The sequence below is a fragment of the Lithobates pipiens genome, unplaced genomic scaffold (assembly GCF_037356315.1).
Source record: "Lithobates pipiens isolate NorthernLeopardFrog02 unplaced genomic scaffold, aLitPip1_a1.2 Scaffold_25, whole genome shotgun sequence".
In the NCBI taxonomy this organism is placed as follows: domain Eukaryota; kingdom Metazoa; phylum Chordata; class Amphibia; order Anura; family Ranidae; genus Lithobates; species Lithobates pipiens.
The window spans coordinates 27,275,816-27,295,018 of NW_027507787.1; the positions used below are offsets into that span (position 1 = coordinate 27,275,816).

The following is a 19,203-nucleotide window of genomic DNA, read 5'->3' on the forward strand; positions in this document are numbered from 1 at the left end:
GGTTTTCATTGCTGTGTCCCCAGTAGGGAGATTCACCCTCTCTATTTGTTCTGGTGGTGGTTATCAACAAGAGTGTAGGGGAAAGAAATCCCACATTTTGGGATAACATCAGAATAGTAATAGAGGAGAAATCTTCCAATTGGGACACTAGATCTGATGACAACCAATGATTCCCTCACTTTGGAGGGATTCCCTCTCACTTCCTGTCTGTCTACGGGACAGGAAGTAAAGGGAAATCTCCCCAATTAATAGAACAGGGATGGCAAAAAAAAAAAAAAAAAACAGGAAGGGGTTGTAACCTTCCTTTACTATTATTATTTACTATTATAATTGGTGTGCTGCAAGAAAAATACCAAGTGTTTTTATTTAGTGATTTTAGTTTTTCATTTGAAAATCGTTCACTTATTTATACAGAATTTCCTATCTGAAGTTCTTTATGTATTATTTGTTTGTGATTTGCAGAGTCGGATGCCTGTGTATTTGTCTCACAGTCCTGCTGGAACATCTGTACAAAATATGCTCCACTGGTCACAGGTATTATGGGACATAATTTATATAATCAGAAAGCATCTAAACAATGCTAACACAGGTATAACTGTAGGATTCCAACAATGCATATGCCAAAAAGCTTTCACGGTATGGTATATTGGACGCATTTCATTTACAGTAGATGCTGCAATACTGTTTACCTATTCCAGTTGTAATGTATATAGTGTGGTATCTCATGACTTCCAATCAGAATTCCTATTTGCTTTTCTCACTTGAGTAAACTGTTGTTTGCTGGATTACAGCATTTTATAACTAAAGACACAACTTTTTTTTGCAATCTAAATTAATACATTAGTACTAATTGGTATTTTTGTAAATGTTTACTCATGCTCAAAACTAAAGTAAACCTGTTGCCTGCTTTGACGCCATCTTCTAGAGCAGTCTTTCTCAACCTTTTCAACACAGAGGAACCCTGGAAATAATTCTCTGGTCTTGGGGAACCCCTGCTAAAAATGAAAAATCTACAACTCATCATACATTAGTGTGATGGCCAATGAGAAGAATGCTTCTTACACTTGTGGTTATTGAGATGAATTACCCCCTTACAGATAACTAAAAAGATCAATGGTGTCCTTGAGAACTTACCTGAGAGGCAAAAATTGACCGTTGCTCAGGGAACCCCTAGCAACCTCTAGAGGAACCCAAGGGTTCCACGGAACCCTGGTTGAGGAACAATGTTCTAGAGTGTCTTTTAATCCCCAAACATCAAAGCTATTACTAGAGGTGTTATTGACAAAAACTGAGGTATGGGAGACAAGAAGACACAGGCTATATGTTGATGACTCTGGGCTTTCAGGGCACTCAAGCAGATGTCTAGCAATATACACCCATCAGCCATAATGTTATGACCACTGACAGGCAAAGCCAATAACATTAATTATCTCATTGCAATGGCACTCTAAAACCGGGTAGGATATATTAGGCAGTGAGTGAACATGTTGTCCTTGAATTTGATATATTGAAACCCAAAAAAATGGCAAACACAAGTATTTGAGAAGTATTTGAGCGACTTTGACAATGGCCAAGTTGTAATGTCAAGATGATTGGGTTGGAGCAACTCCAAAACTGCAGCTCTTGTGGGATGTTCCCGGTCTGCAGTGGTCAGGACCTCCTAAAAGTTGTCCCGGGAAGGAAAACTGGCGGCAGGGTCATAGGTCACCAAGGCTGATTGATGTATGTGAGGAGCTAAGGCTGGCCCCTGTAGCCCAATTCTATAGAAGAACAACTGTAGCTCAAATGGCAAAAAAATAAATAATAATAATAAAATAAAATGCTGGTTCTGATGCACCACAATGCATCTCAGTTTGTTGCATATGGGGCTGTGTGTACATAGGCCAATCAGGGTGCCCATGCTGACCTTTGTCCTTAGCCAATATTGCCTACAATAGACACATAAGCATCAGAACTGAACCATAGAGCAATATAAGAAGGTAGCATGGTCTGATGAATCACATATTCTTTTACATTCATGTGGATGGCCAGGGGTGAGTGCTTTGCTTACTTGGGGAAGAGATGGAACTAGGATGCAATATGGGAAGAGGCAATTATCTGCTACTGATGGCTTGGTGTCAGACACCACAACGTAACTTCAGAGGTCTAGCTGCATCAATGCCTTGATGGGTCAGGGCTTTTTTGGCGTATTTATTCAATATTAGGTGGGTGGTCATAATGTTATGGTTGGTTGGTGCATGTAGTTATTTGACCTTAGTTGTAGCAAGAATGTTAAACTAACAAAGCAACAGGTTTCCTTTAAAGTAGCCATATTGTGTCTGAGCCAGTTCCCATTAGAACGCAGGGCATTTGCATATTGACCAGTCATGATAGAAACATTATGATGAACTTCTCATCCTGCTGAAATTGATGATCAAGTGACCATCTAATATTTAAAGGCAGAGGTAGAACTGTAATGCTGAAGCCCCATAGCAGAATCATTGTAACATTATGAGTCCTCAGTCTACTGTATTCATAGTGCCTGTGCTGGCGTGCATTGGGCTTGTGTCAGTGACATAGATTTAACAGCAGATTGAGACACTTCTGAGATCATTCTTTGACAGGTGCAGTTGACCTGCAATTGACCTCCTTCTAACTTGCATTTGACATGCTTCATGGGGTCATGCTTCATTGACTTGTATGGAAATGCAAAACCCATTTTAGATTGAACAAAAGCCCATTGACACGGGCCATAAAACTTCCAGTAATTGGATTGGTGTGTAGAAGGTCAGGGCTAACTGGTGACATTGTTACGCAGTTCAATTGTATTGAGCCATATTTTAGTAATTACGGTACATTCGTTTCATAGCTGCAGATTATAATTGCACAGCGCAAAGAATAAAAGGATGGATTTATCATTGCCTTAGTACCCAATGAATGTATTCAGCTAAACAATTTTTTTAACTTCTACTCAGGTTCTGCATTTAGGCCAGCTAAAGGCTTATGACTGGGGTGGAAAAGAAAATAAAAAGCATTACAACCAGGTAATATACAATGGAGTAAAGTGTGTTTTTTTTTCATTACAGATAAAACAAGATTTCAAGTTGTACATTTGTTTAAAAACTTTCAGACCGGACCATTTTGCTGGTCAATGACCAGAGGTCTTTTTACAATTTGGCACTGCGCTGTTTTAACTGGTAATTGCGCGGTCATGCAATGTTGTACCCAAACAAAATTTGCGTTCTTTTTTTCCCACAAATAGAGCTTTCTTTTAAAGGTATTTGACTGACTCTGCGATTTTTATTTTTTGCGATATAAACGTAAAAAGACCGCAAATTTTTTAAAAAAATGATATTTTCTACTTTTTGTTATTAGAAAAATCCAATAAACTCAATTTTAGTCATACATTTAGGCCAAAATGTATTCAGCCACATGTCTTTGGTAAAAAAAAAGTCAATAACTGTATATTTATTGGTTTGCGCAAAAGTTGTCACATCTACAAACTAAGGTACGTTTTCTGGAATTTACGCAGCTTTTAGTTTATGACTGCCTATCTCATTTCTTCAGGTGCTAAAATGGCAGGGCAGTACAAAACCCCCCCCAAATGACCCCATTTTGGAAAGTAGATACCCTAAGGAAATTGATAAGAGGCATGTTGAGCCCATTGAATATTTATTTATTTTTTTTACACAAAGTTGTCACTAAATGATATATTGCTCACACATGCCATGGTTATATGTGGAATTGTACCCCAAAATACATTCTGCTGCTTCTCCTGAGTACGGGGATACCACATGTGGTCGACTTTTTGGAAGCCTAGCCGCGTACGGGGCCCCGAAAGCCAAGCACCGCCTTCAGGATTTCTAAGGGCATACATTTGTAATTTCACTCCTCACTACCTATCACAGTTTTGAAGGCCATAAAATGCCAAGATGGCACAAAACCCCCAAAAATGACCCCATTTTAGAAAGTAGACACCCCAAGCTATTTGCTGAGAGGCATGTTGAGTCCATGGAATATTTTATATTTGGCACAAGTTGCGGGAAATTTACAAACTTTTATTTTTTTTTCACAAAGTTGTCACTAAATGATATATTGCTCACACATGCTATGGGCATATGTGAAATGACACCCCAAAATAAGTTCTGCTGCTTCTCCTGAGTACGGGGATACCACATATGTGGGACTTTTTGGGAGCCTAGCCGCGTACGGGGCCCCGAAATCCAAGCACCGCCTTCAGGCTTTCTAAGGGTGTAAATTTTTGACTTCACTCCTCACTACCTATTACAGTTTTGAAGGCCATAAAATGCCAAGATGGCACAAAACCCCCACAAATGACCCAATTTTAGAAAGTAGATACCCCAAGCTATTTGCTGAGAGGCATGTTGAGTCCATGGAATATTTTATATTTTGCCACAAGTTGCGGGAAAATTACAAACTTTTTTTTTTTTCACAAAGTTGTCACTAAATGATATATTGCTCACACATGTTATGGGCATATGTGAAATGACACCCCAAAATAAATTCTGCTGCTTCTCCTGAGTACGGGGATACCACATGTGTGGGATTTTTTGGGAGCCTAGCCACGTACGGGGCCCCGAAAACCAAGCACTGCCTTCAGGATTTCTAAGGGTGTAAATTTTGATTTTACTCCTCACTACCTATCGCAGTTTTGAAGGCCATAAAATGCCAAGATGGCACAACCCCCCCCCCCCCCCAAATGACCCCATTTTGGAAAGTAGACACCCCTAAATTTAGGGGTACACTAGTGAGACTCGGAGGTAAAAAAGCACCTAGGCTGTCAGCGACTGTATCAAAACGCTACAAGAAAAACTGTTAGCGATCGCAGGGATCAGGCCTGACTCTGCAAACGCTGCAGTTATGTGTGTTGTGTTTTGTAAGTGACAGTGATCGATCGATACTGCACTTGGGTGGGCTGGTCTGGGCTTGGCGGAGGGGCTAAACGCAGGTGCTAGCAGGTATCTGGGCTGATCCCGCTAACAATGCGTTTTGAGAAAACCTAAACTGCTGGCGACGCTAATATAGATCTGATCAGATACTATATTACTAAGGGAGGTGTATGCTTTGTGCGTGGGTGTTAGCGGTACTGGCACTAACCTGACGCTGCCTGGGGCGACGCAGACCCTATCTGACCCTCAAACTTATATCACCCGCCGGGTGATCAGGGGGTTAAACCTTTATTAGGTAATAAATGGCGGGTGCCCTGAAACTATAAAAAAATAACTAACCAACCAGCGTCACCTGTAACAGGTATATGGTGATCACTGGTGAAAGGGTTAACTAGGGGGCAATCAGGGGGCTTTATGCGGTAGTATATGGGGGTCCCTGGCGCTATAAAAAGCTGCGGCGAACCTAAATACCTACCTGCCTAACTAGCGTCACCTGTGACACTAATACAGCGATCAGAAAAACGATCGCTTATTAGGCTGGGTTCACACTGGAGCGATGCGGGAACGCCACGAATCCGCGGCGGGTTCCCGCATCGCATGCCTCCCGGCGGCAGTTCACACTGCCCTATGCGAACTGCTGGGAGTGTCAGTGAAATGTTAATGACACCCCCAGATCAGTTCGCATATCGCAGTGCGATCTGCAAACTCGGATCGCATGGTGTGAACACCCATGCGATCCGATTCTGCTGCGGACCAAAAAAAGGGTCCCGTGCGAGTTTGTGGCGGGTGCGGCGGGTGCGATGCGAATTCAGCCATACTATCTGTATGGCTGAACTCGAATCGCACAGAGATCGGATGTGATTTGCACTGCAGTGCGGTGCGAATCACATCCGTTCTCATAAACCGCTGCAATGTGAACCCAGCCTTAGTGACACTGGCGACGGGGGGGTGATCACGGGGTTAAACCTTTATTGGGGGGGTTAGGGGGGTACCTTAGAACTAAAGGGGGCTAACCCTAACTGCCCTAACAGTTATTACAGTCACAAATGACACCCGCCGGGTGATCAGGGGGTTAAACCTTTATTAGGTAATAATGGCGGGTGCCCTGAAACTATAAAAAAATAACTAACCAACCAGCGTCACCTGTAACAGTTATATGGTGATCACTGGTGAAAGGGTTAACTAGGGGGCAATCAGGGGGCTTTATGCGGTAGTATATGGGGGTCCCTGGCGCTATAAAAAGCTGCGGCGAACCTAAATACCTACCTGCCTAACTAGCGTCACCTGTGACACTAATACAGCGAACAGAAAAACGATCGCTTATTAGGCTGGGTTCACACTGGAGCGATGCGGGAACGCCACGAATCCGCGGCGGGTTCCCGCATCGCATGCCTCCGGCGGCAGTTCACACTGCCCTATGCAAACTGCTGGGAGTGTCAGTGAAATGTTAACGACACCCCCAGATCAGTTCGCATATCGCAGTGCGATCTGCAAACTCGGATCGCATGCGAGTTTGCGGCGGGTGCGGCAGGTGCGACGCGAATTCAGCCATACTATCTGTATGGCTGAACTCGAATCGCACAGAGATCGGATGTGATTTGCACTGCAGTGTGGTACAAATCACATCCGTTCTCATAAACCGCTGCAATGTGAACCCAGCCTTAGTGACACTGGCGACGGGGGGTGATCACGGGGTTAAACCTTTATTGGGGGGGTTAGGGGGGTACCCTAGACCTAAAGGGGGCTAACCCTAACTGCCCTAACAGTTATTACAGTCACAAATGACACCAATGCAAAAAAAAAAAATGCAATTGGTGTCACTGTGACTGGGGGGGCAGGGGTGATTGGGGGGGTGATCGGGGGGTGAAGGGGGGGGTGAGAGTGTGCCTGGCATGTTCTACTGTGTAGTGTCGTGTTGGTGCAACTCACCGATCCTCTCTCCTCGGTGCCGGAACGAAAAATACCGACACGGAGGAGAGATTACATCACTTCCTCTGCCTGTGTTTACATTACAGGAGAGGAAGTGATGCTTCACTTCCATTCGTCAGGAGCGATCGCGAGGGGTTGGCCATGAATGAATGGCCGCCCCCTCATCCCGGATCGCTCCTGAACGGATACCGACCGCCGCTGGCACCGGGGGGGGCCCGATCGGGCCCCCCACCCGCGGGAAGGCAGGGACGCCCATATGCCTGCCCGTGCCATTCTGTCGAAGTACATCGTCGTGCGGCAGTCGGCAAGTGGTTAAGGCTGGTCATACATTTTACAATCAGATTGTTCAATTGCTGAACAATCCCCTTTAGATTTACAAACACTGTTTAATGTAAGGCAACCTTTCTGAATCTTTTTAAAACAGGGGAACCCTTTGAAACACATTTCATGCCAGGGAACCATTGCTAAATACTATCTCTAGCTCATGATATATTTATGTGGTTAGTAAGTTGTAAATATAAAAATATAGAAAGTGGCTATAGAAAGGGAAAAAAAATGTTTCAATAACAAACATAATATGGGACAAATAACAATAATTTCCAGAAAAGAAACAGTGACAATAATACGTGTAGTGCCCCCTACATTGGTGGTCAGTGGAAAAGTTCCTTCTTACATTGGTAGTCAGTGTAGTGTCCCATACAGTACATGGTGGACAATGGGAGAAGTACCCCTTACATTGTCAACCAATAGGAAGGCTGCACCTTTACGGACAGCTAAAAAGATAATTTACGTATATCAGTGGTTAGTGAGAGTGATGCCGCATACACACGATCAGACTATGGTCCGCTGGACAATCCACCCGTTTGTGGGCTCCGGCTGACTTTTTCTTTCCAAAAGTCCAGCGGACTTAGAAAGAAGTTTTGACTCAAAATTGTCAAATCACCTGTCTGTGTGCTAGTCCTCCAGACTTTTGAAATTAACACGGCTCCAGGTAGACGGGACTAGTCAATGTCGCTGCCTCCATCGGCGAGATTGACACCTCGCTGGCCCCGTCACCTGGTATGAACTTAAAGGGGAAGCCCTATGCTGAAAAAAATGGCGTAGGGGTCCCCCCAGAGTCCATATCAGACCCTTATCCCAGCATGCAGCCTGCCCAGGCAGGAAAGGGGGTGGGGACGAGCGAGCAACCCCCCTCCTGAGACGTACCAGGCCGCATGTCCTCAACATGGGGGGTGCTTTGGGGAAGGGCGGGCCCTGCGGCCCCCCACCCCAAAGCACCTTGTCCCCATGTTGATAATGACAAGGGCCTCTTCCCGATAACCCTGGCCGTTGGTTGTCGGGGTCTGCGGGCGAGGGGCTTATTGGAATCCGGGACCCCCTTTAATATACCGGCCCCCCACCCTATGTGAATGAGTATGGGGTACCATGTACCCCTACCCATTCACCTGGTGAAAAAAAGTGTAAATAAAAAAACAACACATGTTTTTAAAATAATTTATTGGACAGCTCCAGTGGTCTTCAGTCTTGGGGGGTCTTCTCGCCGGACTCCTCCGCTATCTTATGCTCTTTTGCTAGCTCTTTTACTAGCAGAGGAGCCTGGCTTTCTTCTTCTTTGTCGCTGCCGCCGTGTGGGGGTCTTCTTCCGACTTCGGGGTCTTGTCCCGCTCTTCGGGGGTCTTGTCCCCCTCTTCCGTGGTCTTGTCACACTCTTCGGTTCTTCTGCTGGGCCTCTGCTTTCTTCTTCCAGCTCTTTTACTAGCGTTGGTGCGCTCTTCTGTCGCCGCATTCTTCCCTTCTTCTCTTCTTCTTCCTTGCGATGTTGACACGACACTGTCTCTGGCCGCAATGGCAGGGGCACGTTGTGCGGTGACTTATATAGGGACAAGGGGCGGGGTCACTGGATGATGTCACATGGTGACCCTCCCCTGCCGCTGTGATTGGCCGGAGCCACGATGACGTCACTCCCGCGCAAGTGTGCGGGAGCCACCGGTAACGGCATGCTCACTGAAGTAAATGGCACGCATGTATCTTTATAAATGATATTCGATCTGGGATTAAAAGTACCATTTCAATCTTTGCAGAAGACACTAAACTTTGCAGTGGAATAACATCATTACAGGATGTCTCCAACTTACAAGCGGACCTCAATGCACTGTCTAATTGGGCTACTGTGGCAGATGAGGTTTAATTATTATGCACTTGGGGGCTAAGAATATACATGCATGTAGGAGTAGTACAACTTGGGACATCCATAGTGAAGAAGGATCTGGGGGTTTTGGTAGATCATAAGCTTATTAATAGCATGCAATGCCAAGCTGCAGTTTCGAAAGTGAGCAAAATCGTTTCTTGAGGTATGGACTCCAGAGAGAGAGATCATTTTTCCCCTGTACAAATCGTTAGTAAGGCTTGATTCACACTAATGCGTTTTTTGATGCATTTTACATTTTGCAGAAATGCAGGGAAATCTTTTAACATGGGTTCCTATGGAACCTGTTCAAATCAATGCATTTTTGTGCCTCTGCATTTTTGAAAAGGGTCGGGGACTTTTTTCCCGTAAAATGTACCATTTTGCATGTAATAGAGTTCAATGGACCAGCATCCAAAACGCAAGTACCGTGATTTTGAAGCGATTTGCGTTTTTTTTTTTTTTTTACATTCTATATATAGCTGGTGGCTAATGCCGCGTACACACGGTCGAACTGTATGACGTACTTAGTCCATCATACAATCCGACGGACAATCCGGCGTACTTTCCACTGAACGGACTTGACCACACACGGATACACAAACAGTCCGACGAAAGCTTGCACGATGACGTGTACAGCACGTACGACGGGACTAGAAATAGGAAGTCCAAGACACAGCAAAGCCCTGTAAATCCTTTCTGGGCATGTGCCATTCTTAGTCCGTCGGACTAGCATACTGACGACCGTATTGTCCGCTGAAACCAAAGTACGACGGAAAGATTTTTGGAAAAACCGAAATTCTTAATACTCCGGACTGCACGCTGAAAAAGTCAGCTGAAGCCCACACACGAGCGGATTGTCCGCTGAAATGTGTTTCAACGGACTAAGTACGTCAAACAGTTCGACCGTGTGTACGCGGCATAAGAAGTCGGCCGCTGTGTCCTTAACAACCGATGAGTCATCATCGCTGTCAGCTGGCTTCCTGCTCAATGTAAAAAAAAAAATGCCATCTAAAAAAACAATTGTGAAAAAAAAAAGCATGGGGTCCCCCCAGGTCCATACCGGGGTGGGGGGCGCAGAGCCTACCTAGCCTAATGGCTCCTCCATTACATAGGAGAGGATTCAGATCTTTGTATGATACAGATTGTATGGTTCCTATTTCTTCATGTTTCTCATTAAAGTTGAGTTAAAGTCAAAACCTTTTTACTTTATTTTGGATAGAGCAAGCAAACGTAATAACCCCTGCCAGATTTTTTTGTCATCTGTGTCATATTACAGGAATTTGTCTTTACATTCTTTTCCAGTGTGACAATAGGAAGTGAAAATTATTTCTTCCAAAGTGGAGGAACTCCCTAGTTGCCACCATAACTATTGTCCACATTCAAAGATTTCCCCTCTATTCCTCTTCTGCTGACAAACCAAAATCTTGGGATACTCTTTGGCCTCTTTCACACGGGGCGGATCAGTAATGATCCGTCCCGTGAAGATCCGCTCGCTCAGCGGGGATCGCTCCGTTGTCCCCGCTGAGCTGGCTGTGGACAGGGCGGTCTCCGCACACTGAGCAGGGACCGCCCTGTCAGCTCTCCATTCTCCTCTATGGGGATCGGATGAGCACAGACCGTCTGTCCGTGTTCGTCCGATCCGCTCTGCAGACGGATAGAAAAATAGGATTTTCCTCCATCTGCAGAATCGGACTGTTGCGGAGGCGGACGAAATCGGGTGTCTGCGGATGCTCATCCACAGACACCCGCTATCCCATAGGGATGAATGTATGCCCGTATTTCATCCGCAAACGGATGGATGAAATACGGACATACCATCCGCATGTGTGAAAGGGGCCTTACACTTTCACTCTTGTTGATAACGCCCGCCGGCACAGATATAGTGAGTGAATTTCCCTAATGGGAACACAGACAGCAGTCAAAACCTGACTGGGGTTCTGATCCTTCCGCACTCTATCCAAACTTTAAAAAATAAAAAGGAAAAAGTTTGCCTTTTATCTGTATTGGCACATCTTTGCCAGCTTCATACAGCTGGCTTCATACAGCTGGGCAGTGGTCTCCTGCCCCCTGCTGGTTTCAGTTGCACATACAATATAAAGAGTGCACAGTCAGAGTAATCACATTGCTAAACACAAAGAAGACAGAATACTTAGAATGCCATCTGTCTCTAGAGCATTATGTTGAGGCTGGCCTTATCCTAGGAAAATCTTTAACTACTTGTATACCAGCCACCGTGCAGGGCAACCGCTCTTTGCCAGACCACGTACCTAGGAGCAGGGCTGGTGCAAGAATTTTTGACACCCTAGGCGAAACCTAATTTCGGCGCCCCCCCCCCCCCCCCCAATTAGCTCTGCCCCTGTAGATTTTTGCTGCACCTCGCCACCTTTTTCTTTGGGCCATGATCAACAGGCCCACACCTGCATCACTGGACCCGGCCTGAAGACAAACAGTGGTGGTACCGGCTTGCTTCCTCATGCCAGCTGTGGTCTGCAGGTATAGGGACAGGCTAGGGTAGTATAAGGGCAGCCTAGGGTATTATACGGACAGGCTAACTGTGTAACTACTACACTAACAATGCCTAAATAATAATAAATGCACATTTTTTTACCTGCAAAAAGATCTGCATTTATTATTTCTTTACAAAGGTGAACTTGAACCTCCACGCCTTAAATCACCCCAATTCCTGTATTCTCAGGCCTAAGATCACCACAATTTGTCCACTTTTACCCCTTTGTAACCCCCCTCCCCCCACAAGCACATCAGTTCCTCTTTGTACCCCCCCCCCCCCCCCCCACACACACACACACACACACACACACACACACACACACACACACACACCTATTCACTTCTGGACACTTGCCCCCGCATATCTGTTCCCTCTGTACCCCCCCCCCCACACATCTGTTCACCTCACACACATCTGTTCCCCTCTGTACCCTCCCCCACATGTCTGTTCCCCTCTGTATCCCTTCCCCATATATCTGTTCCCCTCTTTACCCCCCACGCATATCTGTTCCCCCCTCTTTACCCCCCACATCTGTTCCCCTCTTTACCCCCCCCCCACCATATATGTTCCCCTCTTTACCTCTCCACCATATCTGTTCCCCTCTTTACCTCTCCACCATATCTGTTCCCCTCTTTACCCCCCCCACCATATCTGTTCCCCTCTTTACCCCCCACCACCATATCTGTTCCCCTCTTTACCCCCCCCACCATATCTGTTCCCCTCTTTACCCCCCCCCACCATATCTGTTCCCCTCTTTACCCCCCACCACCATATCTGTTCCCCTCTTTACCCCCCACCATATCTGTTCCCCTCTTTACATCCCCCACATATCTGTTCCCCTCTTTACCCCCCCCACATATATGTTCCCCTCTTTACCCCCCCCCCCACATATGTTCCCCTCTTTAGCCCCCCCCACATATATGTTCCCCTCTTTACCCCCCCCCCACATATGTTCCCCTCTTTACATCCCCCACACATATCTGTTCCCCTCTTTACCCCCTCACACATATATGTTCCCCTCTTTACCCCCCCCACATATGTTCCCCTCTTTACATCCCCCACACATATCTGTTCCCCTCTTTACCCCCCCCCCCACACATATATGTTCCCCTCTTTACCCCCCCCCCCCCACATATGTTACCCTCTTTACATCCCCCACACATATCTGTTCTCCTCTTTGCACCCCCCCACACATATCTGTTCCCCTCTTTGCACCCCCCCACACATATCTGTTCCCCTCTTTAGCCTCCCATATATCTATTCCCCTCTTTACCCCCCCATCTTTTTCCCTCTTTGCCCCCCCATATATTTATTCCCCTCTTTAACCCCCCCCCATATATCTATTGCCCTCTTTAACCCCCACCTCCATGCACAACAGTTCCCCTCTGCACCCACCACCCCACCTCTGTTCCCCTTTGTGCATGCAATGCAATATAAACTTGACAATGCAATATTAACTTATACAGCAGAAAAATGTTTTCTTTTTTTAATTCAAGTTACTGGATGTGTGGTGCTTGTTCTTCCACTACCTGTGCGAACGGCGTGGTGGCCTCACCTCCAGCAGATCGGAGCTGCTGCCTGTCTTCCCACAAAAGATCCCCGATGGTCTAGGAGGAGGAGGACAGGGAAATCGCGGCAAGCTCGAAACTTACATGCAGGGTTCCATCTCATCCGCCCGGCCGATTCCATGTGCCCTGCAACTAAGCAAGCACATCAGGGCCTGCCGGCGCTGCTCTTTGTCCCTGGCTCTCTCCCTCCTCTTCTTACTGCCTCTGCCAGGGACGCACTTCGGGCTGGGGATAGAGTGAAGTCCTGGCAGGGGAGTCCACGGCGTTCACATTGAGAGACCCATCCGGGAGAGCTTAGAAAAAAAAGGAGGCTGACAGAAGGGGGATGGAGAAGGTTATATGTTTGTGCGGGGATCACAGGCACATTTTACCGCGCCCCCCCCCCTCAGCCTAGCGACATTGCTGCTTTATGGTATTACCGGCCCTGCAGGTATTTTAAAAACCGAATCCCCAGTGAGTGGCTAGGGATCCGGATTTTACCGCCCCCACTACCCTGGCGCCCTAGGCAGCTGCCTGACTTGCCTATTGCTAGCGCCGGCCCTGCCTAGGAGGTAATCTGACACATCTGGGTCTGGGGTGCATGTGCACCACTGGCAGCCGTTCCCACTGTGATTATACACAGCAGGAGCTGATCAGTGGGTACAGCAGACTCTATTCCCGCCAGCACATGCCGATGATTCTGTACACAGGCAGAACAGCAGTCTGCCTAGTTAAACAAGGCAAATTGCCATTTTGTCAGTACAGAAGGCATGGATCTCGTGTACCTGTAAAGCAGAAACACTGATCCCTGCCTTCCATTAGTAAAATCACCTCCCCCACTACACTGAATCACAAGCTAGGCACACAGTTAATCTCTGGTTCGCCCCTGATACTACCCCTTTCCAGCCAGTGCCATTAGTGCAGTGAAAGTGCATTTTTTTTTTACCACTGATCACTGTATTAGTGTCACTGGTCCCCAAAAAGTGTCAAAAGTTAATGTCCGATTTGTCTGCCGCAAAAATCAGTGTCCCTCTATAAGTCGGTGACCACCACCATTACTAGTAAAATAAATAAATAAATACATAAAAATATCCCATAGTTTGTAGACGTTATAACTTTTACGCAAACCAATCAATGTAGCAGAATACATATTGTCCTAAACTGATGAAGAAATTAGATTTTTCACATTTTTATTCTTTATGGATATGTTTTATAAGCATAATTGACAGTTTTTTTTGTTTATAGCGCCAAAAATAAAAAACCGCAGAGGTGATCAAATACCACCAAAAGAAAGCTCTATTTGTGGGAAACAAAGAGCATCAATTTTATTTGGGTACAGTGTCGCATGACCACACAATTGTCAGTTAAATTAACACAATGCTGTATCTCAAAAAATGGCCTGGTCATGATGGGGGGGGGGGGGTAAATCTTCCGGAGGTCAAGTGGTTAACATAGATACATAGAAGAGTGACAACAGAAAAAAAGAGGCAATTAAGTCTATCCCTTTTCATTTTCATACATCATGGGACACAGAGTTAGGCTAATATTCATTACATACTGGGTTATACTTCATCTGCAGGTGAATGGACACTGGTAGACCAAAGATCTTTAGACAGGAAGTGATCCCCTATATAACACCTCCCATACAGGAAGTACTTCAGTTTTTCACCAGGTGGATAGCACGATTTGTTTGAGCTATCTGAGCTCCAGATCTCTAGTCCCACAAATGGTTCTTAAATGAATTAAGGGATTAACCGATCGGATCCAGTTGACATGGGCTCTATATGCTTAGATAAATGGTACCCGAGCCTCGCAAAGAAGATCCTGCAAGGTTCTGCCTGTAATGCGACCTCCGGGCGCTGGATCCTGCGAAGTGGAATCCTTGACACCACAGCGCTGAGACATTCCTGCAGGGTGCTGTACAGGTCCAATGGAGTGGACCCTAAACATGAAAAGGGTACCCAGTCCTTGAAGGTCCTCAAGTGACAGGAACCCACTGTGATGGGTGAAGATTTGGCTTTTAGTTTCCAAGCTGCCCTGCACCTGGACGCGTAAGTGAAACCCCTTTATTTACTTATTGTGGGGTGTCCCAGTGATTGTAACAATCAGTCAAGCTAGCTAGATGCTGGACTGCTGTGTGCGGTGACCATACAGGGGAGTTGTAAATATGACCCACCCCCTAATTTAAATATGACCCATCCCTTTCTTTCAAGACCACATCCCTTCCTGTTTAAGACCCACTCTGTCATCTGTAAACCACACTACTTCAGTGCCTCATATCAGTGCTGCCTTATCAGTGCAGCTTAAGAGTGCCACCTCATTATTTCAGCCTTATCAGTGCGGTCTCATCAGTGGCCATCAGTGCAGCCCTATCAGTGTAGCTTAAGAGTGCCGCCTCATTAGTGGGTATCAGTGCAGCCTTATCAATGCCCATTAGTTCTGCCTCATCAGTGCCCATCAGTACAGTCCCAGCAGTGCAGTACCACCTTATCAGTGCCCAGCCCAATGGTGCAGCTTATCAGTGCAGCTTATCAGTGCAGCCTCACTGGAGTGAATGGAGCAGCAGTTTGAGGGCAGATTGCAGGCGCTATTTCTAACGCTATAGCGCCTGCAAAACACCCTCAGTGTGAAAGGGGTCTAAGTGTCCACATATTAAAAATCAATGCAAACTCAGTCCACATTTAGTGAAAGTTCATGAACTGCAAAGTTTGCATTGATTTCAGCATGTGCAAAGTGCATGCATGCTGAAATCAATGCAAACTTTGCAGTACATGAGCTTTCACTGATTGTGGACTGTGAGTTTGCAGCATGGGACACTTTATTACAACAAGATCTTTATATTAATTTCCATATTAGGCACTTATATGCGATTGGCTGCTTGCCACACATTAGAAAAGTAATAGTGACTTAGTAAATTTTACCTACTGTCCTGGCCGCCGCCAGGGGTTCCCCTCCTGCTCTTATCTCTCTCTCCTTCTTCTCCTCCTCCTATCGTCAGTGTCACAGATAGACCCCGCCCCGGGGTAAGGGAGAAGATGCAGTGTGGAAAGCCGCAAGGAGGAGGGTAGGCTGGGCCTTAGGCATAATATTTACAAGTGCCGGGCAATAGCAAATGGGTCACCGACGCTGGGGGCTGAATTTGTGTGGGAAGCAGCCACAGGTTCCGGCACTTGGCAAGACATGTCTGGGGGGCCTTTTTTTCATGCGGGGAGGCCACAGGGGGGCCCACAAGATGCCGACCTAGTCTTGGGCCTTGTCGGCTTGGGCCGAGAAACAGCACTGCTCTTAACTAGATGGTTCATTATGCCTTTATGTTGCCCCTTATAGAGGTTACTGAGCCCCCCTGGTTTTCTTTGGGGTCCCTGAGGCCTCTTCAGGCTGCACAGGCTTTCCCCTTACACCCTCTGTTGAAACAGGTGGTGTATATGCTGATTGGAAACATCCCGACAGGATTTTTGCTCCTCCTAAGAGGTGTTCCCTTTTATATCCCATGGATGAAAAGTTTGTTAAGAAGTGGAGCTTGCTAGCTATATATGCAGCAGTCTCTTCCTTAAACAAGAACTTAAAGAGGAGTTCCATCCAAAAATGAAACTTCCTCATATCCGGTTCACCCCCCCCCCCCCCCCCCCCCCCGGTGTCAGATTTGGCACCTTTTAGGGGGGAGGTGGGAGCAGATACCTGTCTAGTACAGGTATTTGCTTCCACTTACGGAAAAGGATCACTGTAGAATATGTGGTGATCTACGCCATGTCCAGCCTCTCCTCTGCCCCCCTGCTGTTTTCTGTGGACGCACAGGTCCCGGAAGACAGCAGGGACCAATCGGGACACACAGCGAGACTTGTGCAGCCACAGTAGGGAACCAGGCTGTGAAGCTGTAATGCTTCACTTCCTGATTCCATCACTTAAGATGCCGGTGCCTGCACCCGGGAGCTGAGGGACATGTCGGCTTCAGGTGAGGACATTGCAGGCTCCCTGGACAGGTAAGTGTCCATATTTTAAAAGTCAGCAGCTGCAGTATTTGTAGCTGGTGACGTTTAATATATATATTTTTTTTTGACGGAACTTCGCTTTAACTTAAGTCATTATTAAAGTTACTTTTCTTTGGCCTTTTCAGCTATTCAGCCAGCTGTTGCAGCAATTGGTATCTGCCAGTCCATAAAGGATCAGGTCAGATGACCTAACTGGGAGGATGATCTGGCTGAAAATAAGACAGATATTGCTTGAGCGCTGTGTTTTGCTGATGACGCCTTAAAGGATTCAATACAGCAGGTTGCTCATTTGGCTCTCTTGTCTGTACATATGCCCAGACTTTTGTGGCTTAAGAACTGGTCAGTCAAGCTTCCTTGTAAAACGTTATTGTCAGGTTTCCCCTTTCATGGGGAATGTTTATTATTTTGTGATCATTTGGACAAATATATGCAAAAGATTTCTGGAGGGAAGAGTTCTCTACTTCCTTTGAAGAAAAGCACCAGGCATCCCTTGTTTAAAACCTCACGGACTGCTTCCTCAAGTGTCTCAGCGCCAAGGCAGTTCTGCTGCCAGTGGGGTGCAAGAGCCAGGGGCAAGCCGCAAGACCAGGGCCAGAAAAAGCCCTGGGTCCAAAACTCTTCTAAACCCAGCACCAAGCCCTCCTTAAAGGGGACAACCTCACTCTATTGGGTGGGGGGAAGGCTGCTGCACTTTGCGCACATTTGAAGAACAATAGATCAGGACAAGTGGGCCACCTCAACTATATCCAGCGGTTACAAGCTGGAGTTATTGGGGGATCCCCCTCAGAGGTTTCTAAGATCCAGCATTCCCTCCGATCCTCCAAAAAGATTTATTGCTGCACTACATCATTTAGTGCATCAAGGAGTGATTGTACAGGTTTGTGTATCCGAAAGGGGTGCAGGGTTTTACTCAAACCTGTTTGTGGTTCAAAAACCAAACTGGGACACTTTTTGGACCTAAGATCCCTGAACGGGTATCTACTGATAGAGTCCTTTTGGATGGAGTCTGTCCGCTCAGTGGTAGCCTCACTCTAGATGGGAGACTTTCTAGCCTCCATCGATATAAAAGACGCGTAATTACACATACCTATCTTTCAGCCTCATCAGAGTTTCCTATGATCAGTTTGTGGCTCTACCCTTTGGGCTTGCTACAGCTCCACGGGTGTTCACAAAGGTCCTAGCACCTGTACTGGGTCTTTTAAGGGCCCAAGGGATCTTGGTGCTCGTGTATCTGGACGACCTCCTGCTCAAAGATCAATCACTACAGTCTCTAGAACAGAGCATAACATGCACAGTGCGGTATTTGCAAAGCTTAGGCTGGATCATAAATACCGAAAGGTCAATATTGAGACCAGCTCAAAGTCTAAAGTATTTAGGTCTGATCCTAGATACGGTCCAAGCAAAGGTATTTTGAAACAGCCATAAATCCAGTTCCATTCCAGACCAATCCAATGTTTTTATCTCCTCAGGCATGCATAAGCCTAAACTGGTGGTTGCAAGATTAGAACCCACAAAAGGGAAAATCCCTATCCCTGTCCCTAACTTGGAGAGTACAAACTACAGATGCCAGTCTCTCAGAATGGTGAGCGACCTTAGAGGGGCTCACAGCTCTGGAGAAATGGTCAAGGACAGAACAGATCCTTCGGATCAACATCCTGGAATTACGACAGTATATCTGGCCCTACAGTCCAGAACGGTGGAGCTTCAGGACTGTCCTATCAGGGTTCAGTCCGACAATGCCACTGCAGTGGCCTATATAAACCACCAAGGAGGTACCAGGAGTCGTTCAGCTCTGAAGGAGGTGAACCACCTACTAGCCTGGGCAGATGGACATGTGCGGATTCTATTGGCAGTCTATATCCCGGGAGTAGAGAACTGGAAGGCAAATTATCTCAGCCGCCAGCAGACATACTCGGGGGAATGGTCCCTACATCCAGGGGTGTTGCAGGAAATTTTCCTGCGTTTGGGATGGGTAGAGGTCATCCTACTGGCATCCAGGTTCAACAACAAGCTACATCAGTTTGTGTCCCGACCAAGAGATCCTCTGACAATCGGAGCAGATGCTCTTGTAGTTCCATGGAGTCAGTACTCCCTGGTTTATGCAATCCCTCCAATCCCTCTCCTTCCACATTTGTTGCACAGGATTCAGAAA

General features: G+C 46.4%; 1 protein-coding gene across 2 annotated transcripts in view; it reads left to right on the forward strand.

The window, feature by feature from the left end:
* Positions 1 to 19,203, forward strand: part of LOC143930149 (lysosomal acid lipase/cholesteryl ester hydrolase-like) — a 64,794-nt gene that overhangs the window by 43,352 nt on the left and 2,239 nt on the right. For both annotated transcript variants that reach the window (XM_077454172.1, XM_077454171.1), the window contains exons 8-9: positions 463 to 534; positions 2,955 to 3,023. In XM_077454172.1, the coding sequence (XP_077310298.1) occupies positions 463 to 534; positions 2,955 to 3,023 (141 nt within the window). The remainder of the gene's footprint in view (positions 1 to 462; positions 535 to 2,954; positions 3,024 to 19,203) is intronic.